General features: G+C 38.7%; 1 protein-coding gene and 1 pseudogene across 1 annotated transcript; both read right to left on the bottom strand.

The window, feature by feature from the left end:
- Nucleotides 1-7,682, bottom strand: part of LOC131428732 (uncharacterized) — a 40,854-nt pseudogene extending 33,172 nt beyond the window's left edge.
- Nucleotides 7,683-15,316: 7,634 nt separating this feature from the next.
- On the bottom strand, nt 15,317-26,562 carry LOC131428731 (cytochrome P450 4c21-like). The gene is made up of 5 exons (XM_058592777.1): nt 26,406-26,562; nt 16,689-16,883; nt 16,445-16,630; nt 15,758-16,384; nt 15,317-15,690 (listed from the first exon to the last, which is right to left on the bottom strand). Exons 1-5 carry the CDS (start codon nt 26,470-26,472, stop codon nt 15,317-15,319), a joined length of 1,449 nt encoding a protein of 482 aa, XP_058448760.1. The 5' UTR covers nt 26,473-26,562.
- Nucleotides 26,563-26,782: the final 220 nt, after the last annotated feature.

The following is a 26,782-nucleotide window of genomic DNA, read 5'->3' as shown; positions in this document are numbered from 1 at the left end:
GATGATAGAATGGAGACTTCCGCTGACAATAAAAAGTCTCGCATTAAGAACTATCCCGATGGGCTTGCACTCCCGCCCGGGCCTTACGCGGTCTATTTCCGGACCAAATCAAATGAGAAAAAATTAAACCTTTTGAAAATTTCTCACGACTTGACCTCGCGATACCCTACTGTTAAAAGAATTGATAAAGTACGCCCAGACAAGCTTAGGGTCTTGTTAACCAGCTCTCAGCAGGCAAACGAGATTGTTCGAAACGAGCACTTTACGCGGGACTACCGTGTCTACGTACCAGCTCGTGAAGTCGAAATAGACGGCGTGGTTACCGATTCGACTCTGACTTGTGAGGACATTCTTAAGTACGGGGCGGGTTGTTTCAAAGATCCCTTACTTAAGAATGTCAAGATACTGGATTGCAAACGATTGCATTCAGTATCGATCACCGGGGATGGAACAAAATCTTATCCTCAATCGGATTCTTATCGAGTAACCTTTGCTGGCTCGGCTTTGCCTAACTACGTCCTCTTGGACCGGGTTCGTCTGCCTGTTCGTCTCTATGTACCACGGGTAATGAATTGTACGAACTGCAAACAATTGGGGCATACAGCCTCCCATTGCTGCAATAAGCCTCGTTGTGCTAACTGTGGGGGTGCCCATGCGGATGGTTCTTGCGGTAAGAATATTGAAAAGTGCCTCTATTGTAAGGAGAATCCGCATGACCTCTCAGCATGTCCCGCGTACAAACTTCGCGGTGATAGAATGAAGCGTTCTCTGAAGGAACATTCTAAACGCTCTTTTGCAGATATGCTGAAAAGTGCCACACCTCCTAAACAGACAACGAACCCATATGCCTGCTTGTCAACTGACGAGAGCGATTCTGACGACCCTTTGGAAGGTACATCTTCGGCTGTCCCTCATAGCTTTAGGAAAAGAAGAAATATATCCTCTCATAAGCTCCCTAGTAAGGGTTCGAAGATATCTTTGGAAGGGCCTCGAAAAATTACAGCTATAGGAAGTGATGCTAAAGCAAAACCGAAGAAAAATGCTCCTGGTCTAGGAAATCTAAACTCTAAGAAGGAATTCCCACCACTTCCTGGGACACCGAACCCCCCAAGCGTCCCTGAAAACCAACAAGAGAACCATCTTGGAACTGCTGGACTTATCAAGTTCTCTGATATTGTGGACTGGATCTTTAAAAATTTTAATATTTCTGACCCTCTTAAAAGCATTTTATTTGCTTTCATGCCTACAGTGAAAACGTATTTGAAGCAGATGACTGCAAATTGGCCCCTTCTTTCAGCGATCGTATCCTTCGATGGCTAAGTCATCCTTGGAGGTTAGGGATTCAATCACTGTCATACAGTGGAATTGTAGAAGTATCATCCCAAAAATAGATCCTTTCAAATTTCTAGTAAATAATCTGAAATGTGACGCATTTGCATTGTGCGAAACTTGGCTAAATTCTGAAATACCCTTAAACTTCCACGATTTTAACATTATTCGTCTGGATCGAGATGATCCCTATGGAGGAGTACTTTTGGGGATCAAAAAGTGCTATTCTTTCTATCGCATTAACCTCCCCTCGATACCAGGTATTGAAGTTGTCGCATGTCATGTTACAATCAAAGGTAAGGACCTTTGCATTGCTTCCATCTACATTCCCCCCAAGAGCCTCGGTTGGGCATCGGCGGCTCAATGATATCATAGAGCTTCTTCCCGCACCGACGTTGGTTTTAGGAGACTTTAACTCACACGGTACAGGATGGGGCTGTCTTTACGACGATAACAGATCAGCTATGATCCATGATATCTGCGACAACTTCAATATGACAATCTTGAATACGGGAGAAATGACACGAATTCCTGCACCACCAGCAAGACCAAGTGCGCTGGACTTATCCCTTTGCTCGACATCGCTACGGTTGGATTGCACGTGGAGGGTAATCCCTGATCCTCACGGTAGCGATCATCTGCCTATCGTAATTTCAATCGTCACCGGATTAAGACCATCGGAAACAATCAATGTTTCGTATGACCTCACACGAAACATTGATTGGAAATGCTACGCAAATTCGATATCTGAGAAACTAGAAACAACACAAGAACTTCCTCCGGAGGAAGAGTACAAGTTTTTGGCTGGCTTGATTCTCGACACCGCGAGTCAAGCTCAGACGAAACGTGTACCCGGCGCGAAAACTAACATCCGTCCCCCCAATCCGTGGTGGGACAAAGAGTGCTCATCACTAAACGTGGAAAGAACTTCAGCATTCAAAAAGTTTAGAAAAAATGGAACACCTGATAATTATCGGAGTTACGCGGCGTTAAACTTGCAAATGAAGAACTTAATTAAAGCAAAGAAACGAGGTTACTGGCGCCAATTTGTTGATGGATTAACAAAAGAAACATCGATGAGCACTCTTTGGAACACAGCCCGACGAATGCGCAACAAAAACACCACTAACGAAAGCGAAGAATATTCAAACCGCTGGATATTCGATTTCGCTAAAAAAGTTTGTCCAGACTCTGTTCCGGAACAGAAGATCTCTCGCGTCACGACATTGAATACAAACGAAACACCGTTTTCGATGGTAGAGTTCTCACTTGCACTCTTGTCGTGTAACAATAAAGCCCCGGAGCTGGACAGAATTAAATTCAATTTGCTGAAAAACCTGCCTGACCCTGCCAAAAGACGTTTGTTGAATTTATTCAACAAGTTCCTTGAGGGTAATATTGTCCCACATGACTGGAGACAAGTGAGAGTGATCGCCATTCAAAAACCAGGAAAACCAGCTTCCAATCACAACTCGTATCGGCCGATTGCTATGCTTTCCTGTATCCGGAAATTGTTCGAAAAAATGATTCTGTTTCGTCTAGACAATTGGGTCGAGACTAATGGCTTCCTTTCAGATACACAATTCGGCTTCCGCAGGGGCAAAGGAACGAACGATTGTCTTGCGCTGCTCTCAACCGAAATTCAAATGGCATTTGCTCGTAAAGAACAAATGGCGTCAGTTTTCCTAGACATCAAGGGGGCTTTTGATTCAGTTTCCATAAACATCCTATCAGAGAAGTTGCATCAGCATGGTCTTTCACCAATTTTGAATAACTTTTTGTATAATCTGTTGTCCGACAAATACATGTATTTCACGCATGGTGATTTGTCGACAATACGATTCAGTTACATGGGTCTTCCTCAGGGCTCATGCTTAAGCCCCCTTTTATACAATTTTTACGTAAACAACATTGATGAATGTATCAACACATCTTGCACGCTAAGACAACTTGCCGACGACAGCGTTGTGTCTATTATAGGACCCAAAGCTGCCGATCTCCAAGGACCATTGCAAGATACCCTCGACAACTTGTCGACATGGGCTCTTCAAATGGGTATCGAGTTCTCTACGGAGAAAACTGAACTGGTTGTATTTTCAAGGAAGCGAGAACCAGCACAATTACAGCTTCAACTAGGGGGTGAAACCATAGCTCAGGTCTTCACATTTAAATATCTCGGGGTCTGGTTCGACTCCAAAGGCACCTGGGGATGTCACATTAGATATCTGAAACGAAAATGCCAACAGAGAATCAACTTTCTTCGTACAATAACCGGATCGTGGTGGGGTGCCCACCCAGGAGACCTGATTAGGCTGTATCAAACAACAATATTGTCCGTAATGGAATATGGATGCTTCTGCTTCCGATCCGCCGCGAACACCCATTTCATTAAACTGGAAAGAATTCAGTATCGTTGTTTACGTATTGCCTTAGGTTGCATGCAGTCGACTCATACGATGAGTCTTGAAGTACTGGCGGGCGTCTTACCGTTGAAAAATCGATTCTGGGATCTCTCATATCGATTGCTAATCCGATGCGACATCCTGAATCCGATGGTGATTGAAAACTTCGAAAGGCTTGTCGAGCTCAATTCTCAAACCCGTTTTATGTCCTTGTATTTTGATTACATGGCTCAGAATATTAATCCTTCTTCGTTTGTTTCCAACCGTGCTCATTTCTTGGATACTTCTGATTCTACTGTGTTTTTCGACACATCCATGAAGGAAGAGATTTGTGGAATTCCGGATCACGTACGCCCTCAAGTGGCCCCTAATATTTTTAATAACAAATTTAGAACAGTCAACTGCGAAAATATGTTTTATACTGACGGATCAAACATCAACGAGTCCACAGGCTTCGGCATCTTCAATCAAAACATCACCGCTTCATACAAACTCAGTGATCCGGCTTCAGTTTACGTCGCAGAATTAGCTGCTATTCAGTACACCCTCGAGATCATTGAAACCTTGCCCAAAGACCATTACTTCATTGTCACGGACAGTCTAAGCTCAATAGAAGCTCTCCGGGCAATGAAGCCAGGAAAGTATCCCCCATATTTCCTGGGGAAAATACGGGAACATTTGAGAACTTTATCTGAACGGTCTTATTTAATATCGTTAGTCTGGGTCCCTTCGCATTGTTCCATTCCGGGCAATGAAAAGGCAGACTCATTGGCTAAAGTGGGCGCATTGGAAGGTGATATTTATGAAAGACCAATCTGCTTCAATGAATTTTTCAGTATTTCTCGTCAGAAAACTCTCGAAAGTTGGCAAACTTCATGGACGAATGACGAACTGGGACGATGGCTACACTCCATTATCCCTAAGGTATCGACGAAACCTTGGTTCAAGGGGATGAACGTGAGTCGTGATTTCATTCGCGTTATGTCACGGCTCATGTCAAATCACTATACATTCAACTCACATCTCCGGCGTATTGGGCTCGTGGAGAGCAGTCTCTGCACCTGTGGCGACGGTTATCAGGACATCGAGCATGTCGTGTGGTCGTGCGTAGAGTATCGTGACGCCAGGTCGGAGCTTCTGGAATCCCTTAGGGCCCGAGGTAGACCGCCTGAGGTTCCGGTTCGGGATGTGTTGGCGAGTCGGGATAGTTCCTATATGCTTCTTATTTACCAATACCTTAAACACATTAATATACAAGTGTGATCCGTTGTATTTGGCATAGAAAGTTTTCCTTACTCTTTTCGAGACTAAGAATACTCTTCACCTATAGGTTCGACACTAACATCCGCCCGATTCTCCCAATCCCCCGTCTGTCTACCATCTTTATCGATACTAACAAGATCTTTTTGCTGTTACTAACTTTTCGCTCCCCTTTCCCCAGTCTCTTCACCATCTCGATGTCAACTAACTAAATATTTGTAGTTATTAGTTATTTCGTTCCCATACCCCCCTTTAACAATCCGTTTTCCACAACAATTACTTCTCTATTTTTTTTTCTTCATACCATTCGGCAACATCACCGCTCCAGTCGATGATTCACATGCGGGCCACCCGCCAGGTCTTTGCAGCCTGGGGGTGTTTTCCGCGGACCCACTGAAGAATGCAGCAATTTTTGATACATTTTCACGTCACCTGGCTGATTCCAAGAACGGAGGACCACCCTGTCGATAACTAGCACGCGGGCCACTGGCCGAGTCTTTGACTCGGGGGTGTCTTCCGTGGACCCATACGGACAAGCATACGGCCACTACCATTGAGTAGCAACGTCACCAGTAAAACATGAGAGTCCAGCACCTACACAATTCTTATTATTACAAAATGCCTTTGGCATCATAGAGCTAACGCATTGTGCCTTAATAAATATATTTTATGAAAAAAAAAAAAAAAGGTATCTTGAGATTTTGCGCCATACTGTATTCGTTCTCCATTCTGGTGTGAAACTGTATAGTCCGGTTTACCCCAACGGATTCTGGTTTTGCCCCGCGGTCTCTAATATTTTGGATTTGGTATTGGTTGTTACATCGCACAACACAAAGTTGCCTAGTTGTGATTCATATTTGTTTTCAATTTCCAAAAAGTTTTCGGTTTAGTCACGATCTCCTCGATGCAAGTGAATCGTGTGTTCCAGAATATTATGTAATACAATACTACGTCCTTTTCGTGTAACGTTATAAGAATGTGATTCTACGCATCACTTTAAACCTATTTTTGAAGGGTAATACCCACTGGTTAAACACATTAACTAAACTCATTTTTTGAATGGTTAGGTAATTTTCCACTGACATATTGTGAAAGATGTCCAGTAATATTTGTCCGTCTGTCATTCTATTTCGCATCTTCACCATACACGGCGATCCCGTGTTTCAAACCGATCATGTAATCAACCCACTGCTCACGTACCTGTCGTGTTAAATTTCACCATAATGTAGAGGTGGCCAATCAATGGCAGGGCCGGTGGTCCGTTCATGTGAGCAACGGCTGCTAGAATTTTCCTTCTCGACCACCACCAGTATGTGGCCAGGCCGAGCACTGTCGATATCAAGTACACTATTGCCGAATTCCATAACATCGTTGTTATGTGTTTTTTTTCACTCACGCGACCGTTTTTCTTTGGTCTTGCACTGACTGATGCGACGCGTAATGCACCGAAGCGAGTTCGAGTTTGTTTTGGTTTGGTTTTTACGTCGATTTGTTCGGTACCGCGGCTAAATAGCAAATGATATTGTTGAACTAAATCGTAAGAAAATGCACTTGTTTACTAATTTCCACCTCTTCGGAGAATGCGAGCCCTCTGTCGAAATGCGTTGAGTAGGGTTTGTTCGTATTCTGCATGATGAATTTGACTTTTTATTTTCAACAGTGTGGTTGAAATCAGTTATTCTGAATATTTAAAGTATTGTGAATCTATAAGCTTTATCCGTTGTATTCGTCTCTTAACATGGACTCACAAATTGCTAAAAAATTTCTTTAATTTTGGCTGAGAGATCTAGTTTAATAAGAATTCAGAATTCGTCATTTGGATCACAAACCCACGATTGTTTGTTTTCGATCAAGTCTACGTTTGATTATAGGGTTAAGAATACACTACTTTAACTAAGGAGTCACTCATTAGTAATTAGCTTTTATCATTGTTAAGCGGTTCCACTGGAAATAATTTTTTTCTGGAATTTCGTTTTCATTTTTTTTCAAATTATGCATATGTATGTATTCTTCGTAACAGCAAAGGACAATTTGCATCATCAGTTCGCCATTTTAACTGTAGCCTTACTTTTGAGAAGAACCTTGAATTTTTTTAAAGGTTTATCTCATAAACGGTTTGTTCAATATTTTAATCAATTATTGGGACTATATGGAAAAAAACATACAAAGTGAAATGAAGTGGTTATATTTTGCGATGAAAATAAAACTTAAAAATCAATTTTGTCAAAAAGGTATTTTTTTATGTTAGGAGATGAAGTAATAATGGACCAAAGAGAAATATTGGACAGTCGCTTAATCTCGCGGTAGCATTTAGCAAAATTTTGTTTCACAGCTTATTCATTGAAGATTTGAGTTTTTTCACAAAATTGAGTCGGAAAAAATTAAATACCATATTCGAACAATTCAGCTATATATAAAAGATATAAATATAAAATTGAAAATATCTCTTTCGAGATTATGGATTTATAATTTTATTTTCAAAACAAAACACAACATTTTTTTTACTATTAATACATTCTCGAAACCTAAAACATTGCCGAAGACACCAAATCAATCGAACAAATCATTCATATGATATAAAATTATGTTCCAGAATATATGATATAGGTTTAAAAAAAGAAAACGGTTTATTATGCACTTATTACACTATACACTTTAGATTTATAGAAATGGTGACCGTTTGCTCCTTGAATCAAAACTGAACTGCAGTTGTGATTAGGGTCGGCTATTTGTTATGGTTATTTGCTAACTCCGGTATTTACAGGTGTCGTCTTCTGGTTTGGTAGTGTAGTTGATAATGTAACAAGAAGAAAACTTTAAGTAGCATCCCGGAATGTTTTTTTTTTGTATACTGCCTTGCAACAGACCGGCGTTGATGCGCATTTCAGTACGAAAAAACGTGCTTAATCCACCTAGCAGTGAGATGATACTTTCTTTTATCAATCCGCATGTGTTTTTTGCATGAATATTCTTCGATGTTTTGAGTTTTCAGGAAATTATTTAAGTGACTGTCGTTTTAAATGACAGCTTGAAATTTCAATCACTCATGGTAATTTTGGAACTGCAAGACGAATCGAAGATAGACATTGTTAAAATTATTCCTTTTAATCTAAACATGTGACAATCGATTAAGTATGCCATGAGATGTAGAAGTGAGTTCTTCTTTAAAGTTTTTGTAATTATTAATGGTACTTTTAGAAACTGTATTCAGAGACCAGTATAACCCAAAATAGTACGTCCATGAGTTAGTATGACGAATACATTGAAATAGTTTTGAGCCCAACATTGAAGATTTTTTGGTATCGTCATCTTCTATGACGGTTTGAATTTTAAAACACATCACCCTGTAATTTCGAAATTGGAATTCAAAATCGAATAAAATTAATCAATTTTGCATGGGACCATAAGATTATTTTAACTTGAATTTTTGTTTATTAAATTCGTTTTGGTTTTTGTTCATTCTTTACGATACTTTCGGAAAAGGAATTCGGAAATCTATGTAGCCGAAGTCAGTTAAATTCGCATAATCGATTGTTAACAATTTCATTAGATTCGAAATTTTTGAAAATCTGTGCAGCCATCTTCGAGAAATCGTAGTGCGTTCCAAATAAAATTTTTGGGTACCTTCCGCGATCGAAAAACAAATACCGGTAATACTGAAATAAGTTTATTTGGTCGTCGACTCTCAAAGCCTTCATTGCCTGTTGGGCTTGGATAGGTTCCGGGGTAATTTGTTCGTCAGCATTATTTACGTTTAGTAGTTAGTAGTTTGTCTCATTAAGATTATTTAATTGTTGCTGCGATAAAAAAAGTTCTCATGTTTTTCCTAGCGCAGAGGTTGTACTAGTTTTTTTTTGTTTTTCGTCATTCGTTGTTATTATTTTACAACATGTATGTGGAGCCAGGCGTTTGAGCTCTGGATTTGAACCATGAAATATTTTGTCGGAGGTTACTTGATTGGTCGGAGCGACGCAGTGTTCGACTTCTCCATTTGGCGCGGTGGAAATTCGGCTCTGGTCTGCTTTAGTTTCTCCAAATGCTTTATTTCTAGTCTACGGAATAGAAATTTTACAGTGTCTTTTCATCGGGCTGTTTGGCTTCATCAATCAAAACCGAACTGCTGTTGTGATTGGGGTCGTTATGGCTTGTTATGGCTATTTGAGGACTCCGGTGTTTGCAGGTGTCGTCTGCTGGTTTGGTAGCATAGTTGATAAAGTAATTATAGCTTTTTAAAAATTTTCACGGACTTTTTTCTTAGGCCCTTCTCAAAAGTAATCCTAGAGTCAAAATAGCAAACTAAGTTAATTGTTCTTTTTGGCCATGAAGAAAACTTTTTGCAAAATTTGAGCCCAATAGAAAAAAAACCAAATTGCTCTATTAGCAAATGTTTAATTCTTGAATTCTAAACGGTTTCGCTATTCAGTTCATTCTTATTTAACGTCTTCAAAACTTATCAAATTATGAGACCAAAAATAAGGACAAATTCAGCTTATAGCTTATTCAGTCACGCCACTTTTTTTTATAGATAATGATTTCAATTTTGTGAACCATCGATCTTGCACCTTAATTAAACTACTCTGACGAAAAAGCTTTCCAAATTATCCTACATAAATCAAAAAATCCCTTCTCAACATATTTCGACTGACTGCTCGCATTCTCCGAAGTGGTGGAAAGTGAAGTATTAGTACATACGCACATTTTCCAACGATTTCGTTCAATTGCTTTTGAACTGTGGTACCGAACTAATCGGCGTTAAAACAAACTCAAACTGACTTTGCATCAGTCAGTGAAAGACGAAAGGAAAACGGTCACGTGGGTAAAAAGCTACATAACAACGATGTTATGGAATTCGACGATAGTGTACTTGATATAGACTGTGCTTGGGTTGGTCACATGCTGGTGTTGGTCAAGAAGAAAAATTCTACCAGACGTTGTCCGCTCCGCATTGAACGGTCCACCGGGTCTGTGTTTGACTGACCATCTCTACATAGTTATGAAGTTTACCCCGCAGACACGTGATCAGTGAATGGATTACATGAACGATTTAGGAAACAGGAGAATCGTGTATGGTGAAGATGCTAGAATCACAGTAGGAATAGAAAATGTCGGTGGTAAATATTGCAATTGAAAAAATATTGCCGTAAACTCCTTATAACAGTTTAGTAGGAATGTGAACAATGTAAAAGAGGAGTGTAATTGGAATGTCAGTTGCTTCACTAGATCGAAGATTAAGCGAATGAAATTTTATCCCAACATTCATGCAAAATATTAGTTAATAACGACAGAATAAAATGATCAAGAAACAAGCCAACATATGTTAAGTCATATGCCAACATATGTCATAGTCATATACCATACACTGCAACCCGGGTTGGCGGTTCAATGCATAGGGCGCTGGTTTTATAAGCCCGTTGTCGTGTGTTCGAGCTCCGACCTGTAAGAATTCTTAGTGTCGTAGTACTAGCAATGCATTGAGTATGCTATGAGTTGGCTGCGAAGTCTGTTGAAACAGAAAAGCCAAATTCCACAAAAAGCATTTAATGCCCAAGGGTTTGCTTGCTTGTACAGATTTCACGAATAGATTTGTTGAAGGTGTTGAACATAAAAGTAAAGTGCGCTTTCAGCAGTATCAATTATTTTAACTCGTTCTTGCCTTTCCTTTCTGAAAATGTATGCAATCACAGTGGAATCCAACTTGGAAACCATATAGGGGAGACCGGAGCTATGTCGGACACTTCTTGGAAATTGAAAAAAGCATCCATTCAAACTAGTTTTTTACTCAAGTTATTTATAACGTTGTGTAGCTTCAACCTTCAGATACAAATCCCATGGATATGTTTTGGAAAAATAACCATTAGTTTCCGTAAAAATTCGTGATGAAGTGACCTATAGAAAATCAAAATTTCCCGAAACTGGGGGCTAAATCGGACACTTCTTTTAAATAGAAAAAAACACTCATTATATAAGTGTTTACCTGATTTATCTATACAGTACGTGTCAAGAATCCGTTAAAAAATTCAAGTTAAAAACTATGGTAGAGCTTCATTTTTTGCATTGATCATCACTGTGAAACCCGACTTTTGAACGGAGGCCGTGAAGGCCGAGTGCCATATACCATTCAACTCAGCTCGTCGACATCACAAAATATCTGTGTGTGTGTGTGTGTGTGTGTGTGTGTGTGTGTGTGTGTGTGTGTGTGTGTGTGTGTGTGTGTGTGTGTGTGTGTGTGTGTGTGTGTGTGTGTGTGTGTGTGTGTGTGTGTGTGTGTGTGTGTGTGTGTGTGTGTGTGTGTGTGTGTGTGTGTGTGTGTGTGTGTGTGTGTGTGTGTGTGTATGTGTGTGTGTATGTGTGTGTGTGTGTGTGTGTGTGTGTGTGTGTGTGTGTCTGTGTGTGTATGTGTTAGTGTGTGTAAGTGTGTGTAAGTGTGTGTAAGTGTGTGTTTCAGTGAATGAATGTATTTATGTTTGTGTGTGACAAATAATGTCACTCGATTTCCTCAGAAATAGTTGAACCGATTTTCACAAACTCAGATTCAAATGATAGGTCTTATGGTCCCATAGATCGCTAATGAGTTTTATCCCGATCGGAATTCCGGTTCCGAAATTGCATGACAATATGTGCAAATCTATTAGAAAAAGCGCACTCAATATTCTCCGAAATTTCTTAACCGATTTTTACAAACTAAGATGCAAAAGGTCTTGAAATGCATTAAACAGTTTCGGAAAAGTTGATCCAGATCTGACTTTTGGTTACGGAATTATAGCGCAATTTTCAATTTTCATGAGTATTTTTTCAAAAATGATGGCGAAACGAGGTGCAAATTTTTATAAATTTTATAAATAATTGGTAAATTCATCTGGTTGGTAGACCTTGTTATTTAGTGGATATATAAATCTACTTTGGAACTCGGTTTCCTCTTCCGAGCGCACCAGTAATAGTGAAGAAAAGCGTAACGGTTAAATCGAGTTTCACTAATCATGATTCAAATTAAAGCTCTCAGTGTCTTAAAAGATACTGTGAAATTTGTTCCAGATCCTTCATTATAGGGCGCTGAGTATCAAAACTTTCAAACTATCATACAAAATGATGCAAAACCGGTACGCATCGGTACGTACTGTTACGAAAGAAAAAAACACCACCACCTAGCACACAGCGTGCCTTGTCCAATTTTATATATCCTGCCGGGTTGCCACATTTAGATCTGTATTAACTTGACATAACTGTTTACAAATTGAAAAGGTTATGGTAGTTTATACCCAAAGCAAGTTTTTGATTTTATTCAAGTTTGAAAGAACAAAATCTTGCAGAATCTTCTAGTGATGTTTCTGAAAATATAACAGTTCGGCTGAAAAGTTCGTATCGTTTAATAGAAACACACATTTTTTTGCCAAAATTGGTTTTTATTATTCAACATAATTGCCATCAGAGGCGATACAGCGATTACGATACCATTTTTGTAGTACGATTTGTCCTTTGCCTCAAAATAGGCCTCAGTTTCAGCGATTACCTCTTCATTGCTTCTAAATTTTTTACCAGCGAGCATTCTCTTGAGGTCTGAAAACAGGAAAAAGTCACTGGGGGCCAAATCTGGAGAATACGGTGGATGAGGGAGCAATTCGAAGCACAATTCGTTCAATTTCAGCATGGTTTTCATCGACTTGTGACACGGTGCATTGTCTTGATGAAACAAAACTTTTTTCTTCTTCAAATGAGGCCGTTTTTTGGAAATTTCGTCCTTCAAACGCTCTAATAACGCTATATAATAGTCACTGTTGATGATTTTTCCCTTTTCAAGGTAGTCGATGAAAATTATACCATGCGAATCCCAAAATACAGACTCCATAACCTTACCGGCCGATTGTTGAGTCTATCCACGCTTTGGGTTCGGTTCATCGCGTGCAGTCCACTCAGCTGACTGTCGATTGGACTCCGGAGTGAAGTGATGGAGCCATGTTTCGTCTATTGTTATATATCGACGAAAAAATCGGTTTTATTTCGATATAACAGCTCCAAACACTGCTCAGAATCATCAATTCGTTGTTGTTTTTGATCGATTGTGAGCTCACGCGGCACCCATTTTGCACAAAGCTTTTTCATATCCAAATATTCGTGAATAATATGTTCAACACGTTCCTTTGATATCTTTAGGGTGTCAGCTATCTCGATCAACTTCACTTTACGGTCATTGAAAATCATTTTGTGGATTTTTTTCACGTTTTCATCGGTAACAGCCTCTTTTGGACGTCCACTGCGTTCATCGTCTTCGGTGCTCATATGACCAGTACGAAATTTTGCAAACCACTTACGAATTGTTGCTTCGCCCGGTGCAGAGTCTGGATAACACTCATCAAGCCATATTTTGGTATCGGCGGCACTTTTTTTCATCAAAAAGTAGTGTTTCATCAACACACGAAATTCCTTTTTTTCCATTTTTTTCACAATAACAAAAGTAGCTTCACTCAAAATGCAATATCTCACAAACTAATAATCAGACAGCTGTCAAATTTATACACGTATCCTTTGAAGGTTGGTACTAACTGAAAATGGTATGGATTTAATTCTAGTGGCGCCCTCTCATAGAAACGATACGAATTTTTCAGCCGATCTGTTAATGACTTAATGTTAAATTAGCATGAATTTTATTGATTTCGACTGTAACTAGCATTCTGCTAGCAGGTGCGACTGTATGAATTTAAATGCACCTTTTACCAGCCAAGCAGATGATCTCAGTCGATTAAGAGACGTATTTTGTAATCCAATGATTCTCGGTTCAAGTCGCGACGGTCACTATCAGGATTATTTTTTTTATTTCAGTAAAATTTAGTTCATGGAATTTTAGGTACAACGTTATATGTTCTTCCACGTAAATTTGCGTGAACTGCGACGCTCCATTTATGTGCATCTAATAAGATGTAAAATCACAGGGTTCGAAGGAACTCTAGATCGTCCCAGATACTCGGACATTACAAATCACTCTATCTGTTATTTCTTCGACTAATCGCGCCTGTGTATCCGGAAAACAGTATGCGTGCATAATCAGTCATCCCTAATCTTTATAGATTAAGTCGTATGCCTCTTTGAAGTAAATGATTAGGTGATGCGAGAGAGTATTCGTCTTATCGTAAATATGTAATCCGTAGTGGCATAGGTCCCAGTAAATCCCGCTTGGTATGGTCCTACGAATTTCATACCTATTGATGGTAAGTAAAGGATTTAGGAGAGTATTTTGTAGGCGGTGTTCGGTATTGTGGTTGGGCGGTAGTTGCAAAAGTCAAACTTATTACTCTTTTTGTAGATGGGACATATCACTCCTTCCACCCATTCCTGCGGTAGAATCTTCTCCTCCCAAAGTCTTAGCAATCATCCAACATAAATTTAGCTGGCGTTTCAGCAACTCACAACTGTCAGCATTTCACTAAAAATTATTTTTCTTGCAGGAAATTTCACTGAAATTTCAGCTATGATTATTTGATTAACGAGCGTTTCAGTACTCATAACTTACCTCTGCATTTACAGCAAACCATGTTTTACTGAACCAGTTACAGTAAATCATTTGGCTGAAACAAAATACAAAAATTTGATGTGTACAGCAAATCTACGGCAGGATACATACTACATTCCAATATAGAGCTTGAGATTTATGTTTCAACCGATTTTGCAGTCGTAAAATTGCAGAACAATTGAGTTACTAAAGTACTGCGAACCTACCGACACTAATATTCCTGTCAAATGTCAACTAGTTTCCTAGATGCCGTCCTCGAACATATAAAAGCAAGTTTGTTGGGCGCGGGTCAGATAATCCTAACCAAAGATTCGATTTACGATACGCAATTTACGATCACTTAGAGTTGCGGCTGTTCCAGAACTGCTTTACGTGTTTGTTATAATAGGATCAGATTAAGTTTTGAGTCTACAAATACCAAAATATAGAATAAACTCAACAGACTTTGCTGCCTATTCATAGTGTACAGAACCATTGCATGACTAGTACTAAGCTCCTACTGACACTAAGAATTAGAAGTAAGAGAATCATAACGTTTCATGTTATTTTTATCGTTGTGTATCCTAACATTCATTAGATACCTTGATATGACGTTTAATTACATTGTTCATAGGTTTTTTTTTCAAAATCCTCCCGTTGCCTCGTTCTTGAGGCAAAACGGTGAGAAATTATTATTTTGTCTAGAGTTTGTAATACTGACAGATTATCGAATTGTGCTTCATTATATTTTTAATACTAGTTTATCGATCTAAGAAAAGCTACCATTTTTATTAATAAATATTATTCTACAATATATGCAAAAAATCGTAGACCATTGAGATCCTCACTTCATCCCGCATTCCCCTACAACCGATTCGTCTCGTTTCTCCAAACTTACCAAGCATCCGTTTGTGATTTTCATAATGATCGAATATTTAAAATTTAATGAATTCATATCAAGGGAAGTTTTGAAGCGGTACTTTCTTATCAAATAAACTATCACAACTTTCATTACAAGCCATGCGTACCGAGTTCCCATGCAGTTTCGAATTCCGGCACTGAAGGGGATAAAAGCGTACGGATGTCTCAGGGCAGCGTTTTCCGGCAAAAAATTATCCGGGTTGAAAAGGTGAGCATTGGGGCCCCAAATCTTCGGGTCTCTTTGAACTTGATAAATGGCACCTATAATCATTGAGTTGGCGGGAATGGTATTACGATCTGCAATGAAATCTTGTTGTAACAAAACAATTCAACAACCTTCGCTTTTAACGTGGTTCAAAATTACCATCGAGCTTTATATCCTCGTTCGAAACTCTAGCTATGATTGGAGCAGCAGGAAACAGTCGCATCGTTTCCTTGCACGCCATTTCGGTGTAGGTGAGTTTTGAAATGTCTTCCAATGTCACTGACTGGGTTTTATCCGGACAGACCTGCATGACTTCCTGATAGACTTGTTCCTGAACATCTGGGTGAATCGCAAGCATCAGTAGAAAAGTGCTTACCGTAGTTGCCGTGGTATCACTTCCAGCGAAAATTATTGTATCCACTTGCTGGAGGATAGCCTCCCGAGTTAGATCTTCATTATATTGGGCTAGTTTCGATAGCGAATCTAGAAAATTCATAGGTTTTTTTCTCCCGATGTCCGTTTTCACCGATTCATTTGAAAATTGTTCCGTCGAAAGTCGTTCGTTGACTTTTCGTTCTTGCATTATTCGATCGGTGAGCTGTCGTGCTTCGTTAATCATTTCCTGCTCCCTTTTGTATGATTTAGTCATTTGATAGATAAATTCGGGATATAAGGAGGGTGAAAACATCCGTTTCGCTATCAGATCCATAAATTCGTCTTGCAAATTCAAGTAATAGTCTCCGGCATCGGTTCGCTGCATATCGAAATCAAGGCCCAACGCGGTATCTATAAGAAAGTGCACAAAGGTTAATTCAAGTGTTTGTATTGGTGTCATCCCATATTCACAGTAAATAATATCCAATGCACATTTAGCGATATCCCGATAGATGTTGTGTTCTATTCCGTCTGCGTATTTTTCAAACTGATTCACAAGAATGGCACTTTTCTCGTTAAACATGGTGATAGAACTGTTGAGAATTGCCGGTCCTAGCGACAGATTTAGTAATTTGCGTTGGCCTTTCCAAATGTGTCCTGCAAAGTGGGGATTACGATTTATCAAAGGAACTTAAGCTTTGGTGGTCTCACTAACCTGGTGAAGCGAAGACACCCAGATCAACACGAAGAAAGCTATAGTGTAGGGATTTGTTGAGGCAGTTCGGAGAGTTCAGCATTATTTGCAATTCTTCTGGGTTGAACAGAAATACGTGCACCAATGGTCCTACATGAATGCATATAGGAGACGGATACTTGTCACCGATAGTTCGAAGGTTATGGAAGATTGCCTCTGAAATTGGAAGGAATGAATTGGTAAGCAATTCGTTCTATTTTGTTCTTGTTGAACCAATCAGTTCATTTTGTTTATTACAGTACTACGTATGAATACGTTAATGAATATATCTAGCTGTCCCGGAGAACTTAGTCCCTCCGAAAATTCTTACCTGTATTCAGATTATTTCTTGCAATCGTGCTTTGCAATGTTCGTCGAATCTCAGCGCAGAATTATCAGAAGTAAAAAAATTAAAGCAACACACTTGCAGTAGATGTTTTTCTAGTCCCCTACGATTTTGTTTGTTTATTTTGTTATTTTTTGAATTTTTGGTGGTTGTTTATATTCAAAACTTCGATTTTTCAGGAAAAAATTTTCGATTTTGTAGCTGTAAAATTTTTCCATAGTAATAGACAATAAAAAGGAAAACTTTTTGCGACATTCAGCTAACCAGATACAATTTGGTAGAAACAGATAATTAAAATTATAGAATGATAGTATTCAAGGGAGAGCAAGGATGTGAATATGTAGAACGGAAAGATGAGACGTGACAGACGCTCATTTTAGCAAGCAGGAATCTTCTAGTAACATAACTTTAACCTTCTATCAGAGGAATCAGGCTTAGGTATCTGATCAATGCGAATCACCCGAGTCTCTATTATGCCAGAAAGTCTTTTACCAGCAAATTTGAAAATTATTGGTGAATTAGTTTTTGAATGATGGACACGGACTTTTAAAACGTGCTTTAGGTAAAAACGCGTTTAAAATAATTCGTATAAAATCGAAGGAAACGATCAATTTTTCTACGGGGCGGTTAGGATCTTGCGATGAATCATATTTTTTCTTTATATTTTGTTATAATAAAATATTTCAAGAATGTTTTGTCAAATTTTCAAGTCAATTAAAGCTGGACTCTTGGGCCTTTTCGCTGTATGAGATAAGAATAGATAAAGCCCCGTAACTTCTAGAGTTGTGTTCCGATGGGCTTGAAAATTTAACAAAATACACCGAAACCTCCATTTACGAACTAAACGGGGGTTCGTAAATGGAGGTAGTTCGTAAAAAAAGTTTACGTTATTTGGGATTTGGTTCGTAAAAAAAGTTTACGTTATTTGGGATTTGGTTCGTAAAAAAAGTTTACGTTATTTGGGATTTGGTTCGTAAAAAAAGTTTTGTGTAATGAATGTGGAAACCCCAATCACATGGCCATTTTTGGAACGGATGTGATAAGTGGGTGCAAGAAAATGATGTTTGGGGTCGGTTCAAAATCCAAGATGGCGACTTCCGGTTTGTCGATATTCCTCAAAAACCCTTACAATGTGGGTATTTTCGGAACGGGATTGAAGAGTAGATGACGGAAAACGATGTTTAAGGTGGTTCGGAAATCCAAGATGGCGACTTCCGGTTTGTCGATATTCCTTAAAAACCCTTACAATGTGGGTATTTTCGGAACGGGATTGAAGAGTACATGACGGAAAACGATGTTTAAGGTGGTTCGGAAATCCAAGATGGCGACTTCCGGTTTGTCGATATTCCTTAAAAACCCTTACAATGTGGGTATTTTTGGAACGGAATTGATGAGTAGATGACAGAAAACGATGTTTAAGGTGGTTCGGAAATCCAAGATGGCGACTTCCAGTTTATCGATATTGCTTAAAAACCCTTACAATATGGGTATTTTTGGAACGGGATTGATGAGTAGATGACGGAAAGCGATGTTTGAGGTGGCTCGAAAATCCAAGATGGCGACTTCCGGTTTATCGATATTGCTTAAAAACCATTACAATATGGGTATTTTCGGAACGGAATTGATGAGTAGATGACAGAAAACGATGTTTAAGGTGGTTCGGAAATCCAAGATGGCGGCTTCCGGTTTATCGATATTCCTTAAAAACCCTTACAATATGGGTATTTTCGGAACAGGATTGATAAGTAGATGACGGAAAACGATGTTTAAGGTAGCTCGGAAATCCAAGATGGCGACTTCCGGTTTATCTATATTCCTTAAAAACACTTACAATATGGGTATTTTCGGAACGGCATTGATGAGTAGATGACGGAAAACGATGTTTAAGCTGGTTCGGAAATCCAAGATGGCGACTTCCGGTTTGTCGATATTCCTTAAAAACCCTTATAATATGGGTATTTTCGGAACGGGATTGATGAGTAGATGATGTTTTTTTTAATTTCAGATTCAATGAGCGAGTCCAGTAACGAAGAGGTGTTTCCGCGAAATTCACGCGTGCTGATATATGAAAGCGAATAATTAATGATATGAAAAATGATATCAATAAACATTTGTTTTATTCAATGGAATATTCTCATAATTCCTGTAGTGGCATAGTCATCTGCTTCAGTTCTTTGTATCCAGAATTTCGCTATATATAGGGCGCTACTTAAATTTTCGAGCTTGCAAAAGACGACAAGTTTAGACAATTTGCTTATATCCTTTGTCAAGCTTAAACTAATAAGGTAATTTAAAACTAATTTGAATGGTATTTAGGTATTTTTTCACAAATCCGGCTATAATTCAGATCAGCCGTAGATATTGTACTACTGTTCCAAAAATGTAGGTGCCTACTCATCAATCCTGTTCCAAAAATACCCATATTGTAAGGGCTTTTAAGGAATATCGATAAACCGGAAGTCGCCATTTTGGGTTTCCGAACCACCTTAAACATCGTTTTCCGTCACCTACTCATCAATGCCGTTCCGAAAATACCCATATTGTAATGGTTTTTAAGGAATATAGATAAACCGGAAGTAGCCATCTTGGATTTCCGAACTGCTTCAAACGTCGTTTTCCGTCATCTACTCATCAATCCCGTTCCGAAAATACCCATATTGTAAGGGCTTTTAAAGAATATCGATAAACCGGAAGTCGCCATCTTGGATTTCCGAACCAGCTTAAACATCGTTTTCCGTCATCTACTCATCAATGCCGTTCCGAAAATACCCATATTGTAAGGGCTTTTAAGGAATATCGATAAACCGGAAGTCGCCATCTTGGATTTCCGAACCAGCTTAAACATCGTTTTCCGCCATCTACTCATCAATGCCGTTCCGAAAATACCCATATTGTAAGGGCTTTTAAGGAATATCGATAAACCGAAAGTCGCCATCTTGGATTTCCGAACCACCTTAAACATCGTTTTCCGTCATCTACTCATCAATGCCGTTCCGAAAATACCCATATTGTAATGGTTTTTAAGGAATATAGATAAACCGGAAGTCGCCATCTTGGATTTCCGAACTGCTTCAAACGTCGTTTTCCGTCATCTACTCATCAATCCCGTTCCGAAAATACCCATATTGTAAGGGCTTTTAAGGAATATCGATAAACCGGAAGTCGCCATCTTGGATTTCCGAACCAGCTTAAACATCGTTTTCCGTCATCTACTCATCAATGCCGTACCGAAAATACCCATATTGTAAGGGCTTTTAAGGAATATCGATAAACCAGAAGTCGCCATCTTGGATTTCCGAACCAGCTTAAACATCGTTTTCCGTCATCTACTCATCAATGCCGTTCCGAAAATACCCATATTGGAATGGTTTTTAAGGAATACAGATAAACCGGAAGTCGCCATCTTGGATTTCCGAACCAGCTTAAACATCGTTTTCCGTCATCTACTCATCAATGCCGTTCCGAAAATACCCATATTGTAATGGTTTTTAAGGAATATAGATAAACCGGATGTCGCCATCTTGGATTTCCGAACTGCTTCAAACGTCGTTTTCCGTCATCTACTCATCAATGCCGTTCCGAAAATACCCATATTGTAATGGTTTTTAAGGAATATCGATAAACCGGAAGTCGCCATCTTGGATTTCCGAACCAGCTTAAACATCGTTTTCCGTCATCTACTCATCAATGCCGTTCCGAAAATACCCATATTGTAAGGGCTTTTAAGGAATATCGATAAACCAGAAGTCGCCATCTTGGATTTCCGAACCAGCTTAAACATCGTTTTCCGTCATCTACTCATCAATGCCGTTCCGAAAATACCCATATTGGAATGGTTTTTAAGGAATATAGATAAACCGGAAGTCGCCATCTTGGATTTCCGAATCAGCTTAAACATCGTTTTCCGTCATCTACTCATCAATGCCGTTCCGAAAATACCCATATTGTAATGGTTTTTAAGGAATATAGATAAACCGGAAGTCGCCATCTTGGATTTCCGAACTGCTTCAAACATCGTTTTCCGTCATCTACTCATCAATCCTGTTCCGAAAATACCCATATTGTAAGGGATTTTAAGGAATATCGATAAACCGGAAGTCGCCATCTTGGATTTCCGAACCAGCTTAAACATCGTTTTCCGTCATCTACTCATCAATGCCGTTCCGAAAATACCCATATTGTAAGGGCTTTTAAGGAATATCGATAAACCGAAAGTCGCCATCTTGGATTTCCGAACCAGCTTAAACATCGTTTTCCGTCATCTACTCATCAATGCCGTTCCGAAAATACCCATATTGTAATGGTTTTTAAGGAATATAGATAAACCGGAAGTCGCCATCTTGGATTTCCGAACTGCTTCAAACGTCGTTTTCCGTCATCTACTCATCAATCCTGTTCCGAAAATACCCATATTGTAAGGGCTTTTAAGGAATATCGATAAACCGGAAGTCGCCATCTTGGATTTCCGAACCAGCTTAAACATCGTTTTCCGTCATCTACTCATCAATGCCGTTCCGAAAATACCCATATTGTAAGGGCTTTTAAGGAATATCGATAAACCGAAAGTCGCCATCTTGATTTCCTAACCAGCTTAAACATCGTTTTCCGTCATCTACTCATCAATGCCGTTCCGAAAATACCCATATTGTAATGGTTTTTAAGGAATATAGATAAACCGGAAGTCGCCATCTTGGGTTTCCGAACTGCTTCAAACGTCGTTTTCCGTCATCTACTCATCAATCCTGTTCCGAAAATACCCATATTGTAAGGGCTTTTAAGGAATATCGATAAACCGGAAGTCGCCATCTTGGATTTCCGAACCAGCTTAAACATCGTTTTCCGTCATCTACTCATCAATCCCGTTCCGAAAATACCCATATTGTAGTAATTTCCATGGAGCCGGAAATTGTTTTCATCGGATGCAAAAACCTCTTTTTACGAAGTTGGTTCGTAAAAAAAGTTTACGTTATTTGGGATTTGGTTCGTAAAAAAAGATTACGTTATTTGGGATTTGGTTCGTAAAAAGAGGTACGTAAAAAGAGGTTACGTATAAAAAGTGTTCGTAAACGGAGGTTTGGGTGTATTCTTGAAATGTTTTACTATAAGGTAAACCACAGAAAAATCTTGGGTGGGTAATGTCAGAGACATAACTGGATGTCGTGAATACGAAAACAACTGACATGTTCCTTAACACTTCCGAATATCAATTAGTTGATCAATTGTATGAATTATCTAAGCATTCCCCTTTTCCACATTTTTCGCAAAAACAAAGATGGCTTCACTTGATCTCGATTACTGTGAAATTCACACAGCGAAAAGTGCACAAATCTAACCAAACTGATCTAGATTTGCACTAAACTGAGAATATTTCCTTTCGATTTGCGAACAACAAATCCTAATAGTTCTTTAGAAAACTTTTAGAGCCATTAGAACGGCTGATTTTGTGTAATGCTCTCCACCGTTGCCATTTCACCAATGCAAATGACTGGCAGCTGTGACGTAATCACTCTTGTCGGAAGCGAAACTAGCTTTGCAAACGACACAAAATACATCTGCTCGCAGTGGCGATAGAATCCACTGATCCAATTTTTGTTGAGAGGTTTGTTTTTACCTGATTTCGTTTGTAGCTTTTTTACTAATGGGCGGTCCTAATGGCTATAGAAATAGCAGCATATAGAATTTTAATTTCGATATTTCATTTCGGATTTGCATTTCATTGAAAGAAATTATTCGGATGCTGTACGGGATTCATTCCTGCCTTTCAGAAGGACCAAATTGTGGAACTCACTACGATATTAAACACTGTTCGGAACATTTTCTCGAACGATTTGTTGTACAGCAGCAGATATTTTGTTCTCTTCCTCAGAACGCGTTCTGATTGACTGGTGTTGACATGGGTCAAATGAGACAGGTTTTTCAATAGTGTACTATTGATATACTTCAATGCTTTTACTTTACACGCTTAAGTTAAAAAATTTCGATTCTATTGGTAGTTAGATTATATAAATCCTTTCACAGATCACTGAGCTATGAGCTTTAAAAATACGAGAAAGGCAAACGCGCCTTATGAATTATCCTCTTTGATACTCATTTATACCAAACATTTCAGAAAAGTTTAATTTTGAATTATTTGAGATTATGTCACACAACTGAATATTTTATCATAAAATTGTGATCATATTTCCGATGGCATGTAGCAAAAATTATGTTGATTTGTTAGATACAACAAGAGATATTCACGATCAAAAACTTATCATTCTATCAGAGGATAAATTTTGAAAAGGCACCCCATAGTAAAGTAAGTCGTATTCACGACAAAACTAAATTTTCTTCATCAACTTATGGACCTTAATACCTTTTATTCGAATCTAAGTAAGTGAGCTTAGTTAGCCGTATCTGTGAAATTGGAGTGATTTCCGATTTGGAGTATACGATCACTTTTTCCGGTAGATCCGAAAACGTATGTATTTGGTAATCAACTGACTAGACCCCAGTTCGTGCTCGCATCTCATCCGACACACTCGAAAATTATTTACGGTGGAGACGACAGAAACAAACAACAATACAGTGTAGTGAACAATAGAGTGTAGGAAATGGGCAAATACGATATAAAAAAGCCTGAAACTTGGCCTACAAGACCAAATTCAGTTTGTATAGATTTCAAGCGCTGCAAAGTTAGACCAGCAGCAAATGAAATTGAAATCTTACTTGAAGAACGAATGCATCTAGACGCTAATAATGTAAGTGAGATTCAATTCAACAAGGTGTCTAACTGTGTGTACATTATGTTCAAACGTGAAAAGGATGCAATTGAATTCACTTCGGTTAACAACGAGGTGCACAGTGTTGATCATAACAATGTTAAATACAAAAACATGTCGCAGTACGGTGAAGTTCTTTCCATCGAAAGGGAAGTATGGCTGAATTTTTCCCACGGTATCCGGAATGTCGTGCGAGAGGTACGTATGCAACTACGTAAGGCAAATCCATCTTACATAGTTTGTGGTCAACCGTGTAAAACGCTGATTACCTATGAAAATCAGTCGGTTAAAATTTTGTTTTAATATTTTGCTGTTATTCTAGAACCGGGAGTCGGATCTGATTAAAATTCAGTAGCAGGCTTTGGGACTATACTGCCTTCCGTTTAAATCTTAGTTCACGAAAATCGGTTAAGTAGTCTCTGAGAAAATCGAGTGCGTTTTGTTTAATTTTTTTTGAATTTGATCCCGTTGCTCCTGAGCCGGAAGTTCGATATGGATAAAATTCAATAACTGGCTATGGAACCAAGGGAAGCGAGTCATTTAGCCGAATGTCATTTCGCCGAATGGGTCATTTCACCGAAAGTCGTTTCGCAGAAGAGGTCATTTCGCCGAAAGGGTTGTTTTGCCGAAAGAGTCATTTCACCGAAAGGGTAATTTCGTTTACATCACATAATGAATTAGAAAACTGCAAATTCTGATTATTCTTCAAAATTGTCTATTTGTTTTTATGTCTCAAGGATAATTGATAATTTTTCAACTTAAACGTGTATAGAAAAAGCATTGAAGTGTTTCAATAGTACAATATTGAAAAACCTGTCTTATTTGACCCATGTCAACACCAGCCAATCAGAACGCGTTCTGAGGAAGAGAACAAAACATCTGCTGCTGTACAACAAATCGTTCGAGAAAAATGTTCCGAACAGTATTTAATATCGTAGTGAGTTCCACAATTTGGTCCTTCTGAAAGGGAGGAATGAATCCCATACAGCATCCTGATAGTTTCTTTTAATGAAATGCAAATCCGAAATGAAATAATCGAAATCAAAATTCTATATGCTGCTTTTTTTATAGCCGTTAGGACCGCCCATTAGTGAAAAAGCTACAAACGAAATCACGTAAAAAGAAACCTCTTAACAAAAATTGGATCAGTTTGGATTCTATCGCCACTGCGAGCAGATGTATTTTGTGTCGTTTGCATAGCTAGTTTCGCGTCCGACAAGAGCGATTACGTCACAGCTGCCAGTCATTTGCATTGGTGAAAAAGCAACGGTGGAGAGCATCACACAAAATCAGTCCTTCTAATGGCTTTAAAAGTTTTTTAAAGAACTATTAGGATTTCTTGCTCGCAAATCGAAGGTAAATATCCTCAGTTTAGTGCAAATCTAGAACTGTTTGATTTGATTTGTGCACTTTTTGCTGTGTGAAATTCACAGTAATCGAGATCAAGTGAAGCCTTCTTTGTTTTTGCGAAAAATGTGGAAAAGGGGAATGCTTGCATCATTCAAACAATTGATCAACTAATTGATATTCGGAAGTGTTAAGGAACATGTCAGTTGTTTTCGTATTCACGACATCCAGTTATGTCTCTGACATTACCCACCCGACTTTTTCTACTTCAGTTAGGTCCGTTATCGGCTAATACCGCAAACAATTACCTATTTCATTAAGTTACTCTAATGAAGTCAACAAGTTTTCGTTATGAAGACTATGAAATAAAAAGAAAATAAAAAAAAACATTCTTTCTGGATTATTTCAGAAGTACTATTGTAGTTCAACAAAACGGGAGTAAACATTATCTTTTTTTCGTTTGTCTTTATTTCAAATTAATTTCAATCACAATTTGAAGACTATTGAAGAGTTCGGAGGATTCGGAAACCGGGTACTAGTAGTCCCAAAGTAGGTTTGTATATTCACCAACTAACAAGATCGGCTGACAAGATAAATTTACCAGTAAGTTTAATAAAAATTTGCACCTCGTTTCGCTTTCACTGATGATTCAAAGATGACCCGCTTCTGGTTCCTGAGTCGTATCCAATAAATGAATGAATAAAAATGAGCTTAATTGGAAATAACTGTTCAGTTTTCAATTCACAGCATTATTAATTGCAATTAAAGGGGCAATGAATTGACACATCAAAAGTCTACTGGATATGTACCCGGGCTGTTCTCAGATTTTCTCACATTTGTGCTTATTTAAGAACAGTTAAGCTTATATGAGAATGTTTTAACTTATTCAAGAACATAAACACTAAGGATGCTACGCTTCGAAGTAGAACTTGACCTTCTGTTTCAACAGAATGCGTATCCGATTCGTAAGTGTGCTGGACAAATGCATGCCTAGTGTTACAATCCTATGGACATCAAGAATCCTTCCAGGTTTGGGCTCGAGCATACCAGTACTTCGTCACCTATTTAATCATACTCATTTTTCACGTATAACCTGGTTTGGCTCACATTCATGGGTTCCCGGCCACTTTCGTTTATCTGCTATATGCATTACCGTAATTCTTAGTGCAATACTTGCATATTCACCACACACGACTCTCCTTTTTCCCAAACCGATCATGTGGAATCAATCCACTGGTCACGTACCTGTCGTAGTAAATTTCACCATTATGTAGAGATGGCCAATCAATGGCAGAGCCGGTGGACCGTTCATGTTTGCAACGGCTGCCAAAATTTTCCTTCTTGACCACCACCAGTATGTGACCAGGCCGAGCACTGTCGATATCAAGTACACTACGGGCGAATTCCATAACATCTTTATCAGGTGGTTTTATGATAAGGCGGCAACGACGGGATTTTTTTCTTTTACTCTTTCACTGACTGATGCACCAATCAGAACTAAAATTCTTTCGTTTGTTTTTGCGCCGATAAGATCGCATCTGAGGCTTTCAAGCAAATGATATTTTTGAATGAAATCGCAGGAAAATGCACTTATTTACTGATTTCCACTTCCACATAAAAGA

Source organism: Malaya genurostris, chromosome 2 (assembly GCF_030247185.1).
Source record: "Malaya genurostris strain Urasoe2022 chromosome 2, Malgen_1.1, whole genome shotgun sequence".
Lineage (NCBI taxonomy): Eukaryota > Metazoa > Arthropoda > Insecta > Diptera > Culicidae > Malaya > Malaya genurostris.
The sequence above is the reverse complement of the archived record's forward strand: the minus strand, read 5'-3'. Positions and strand labels throughout refer to the sequence as shown.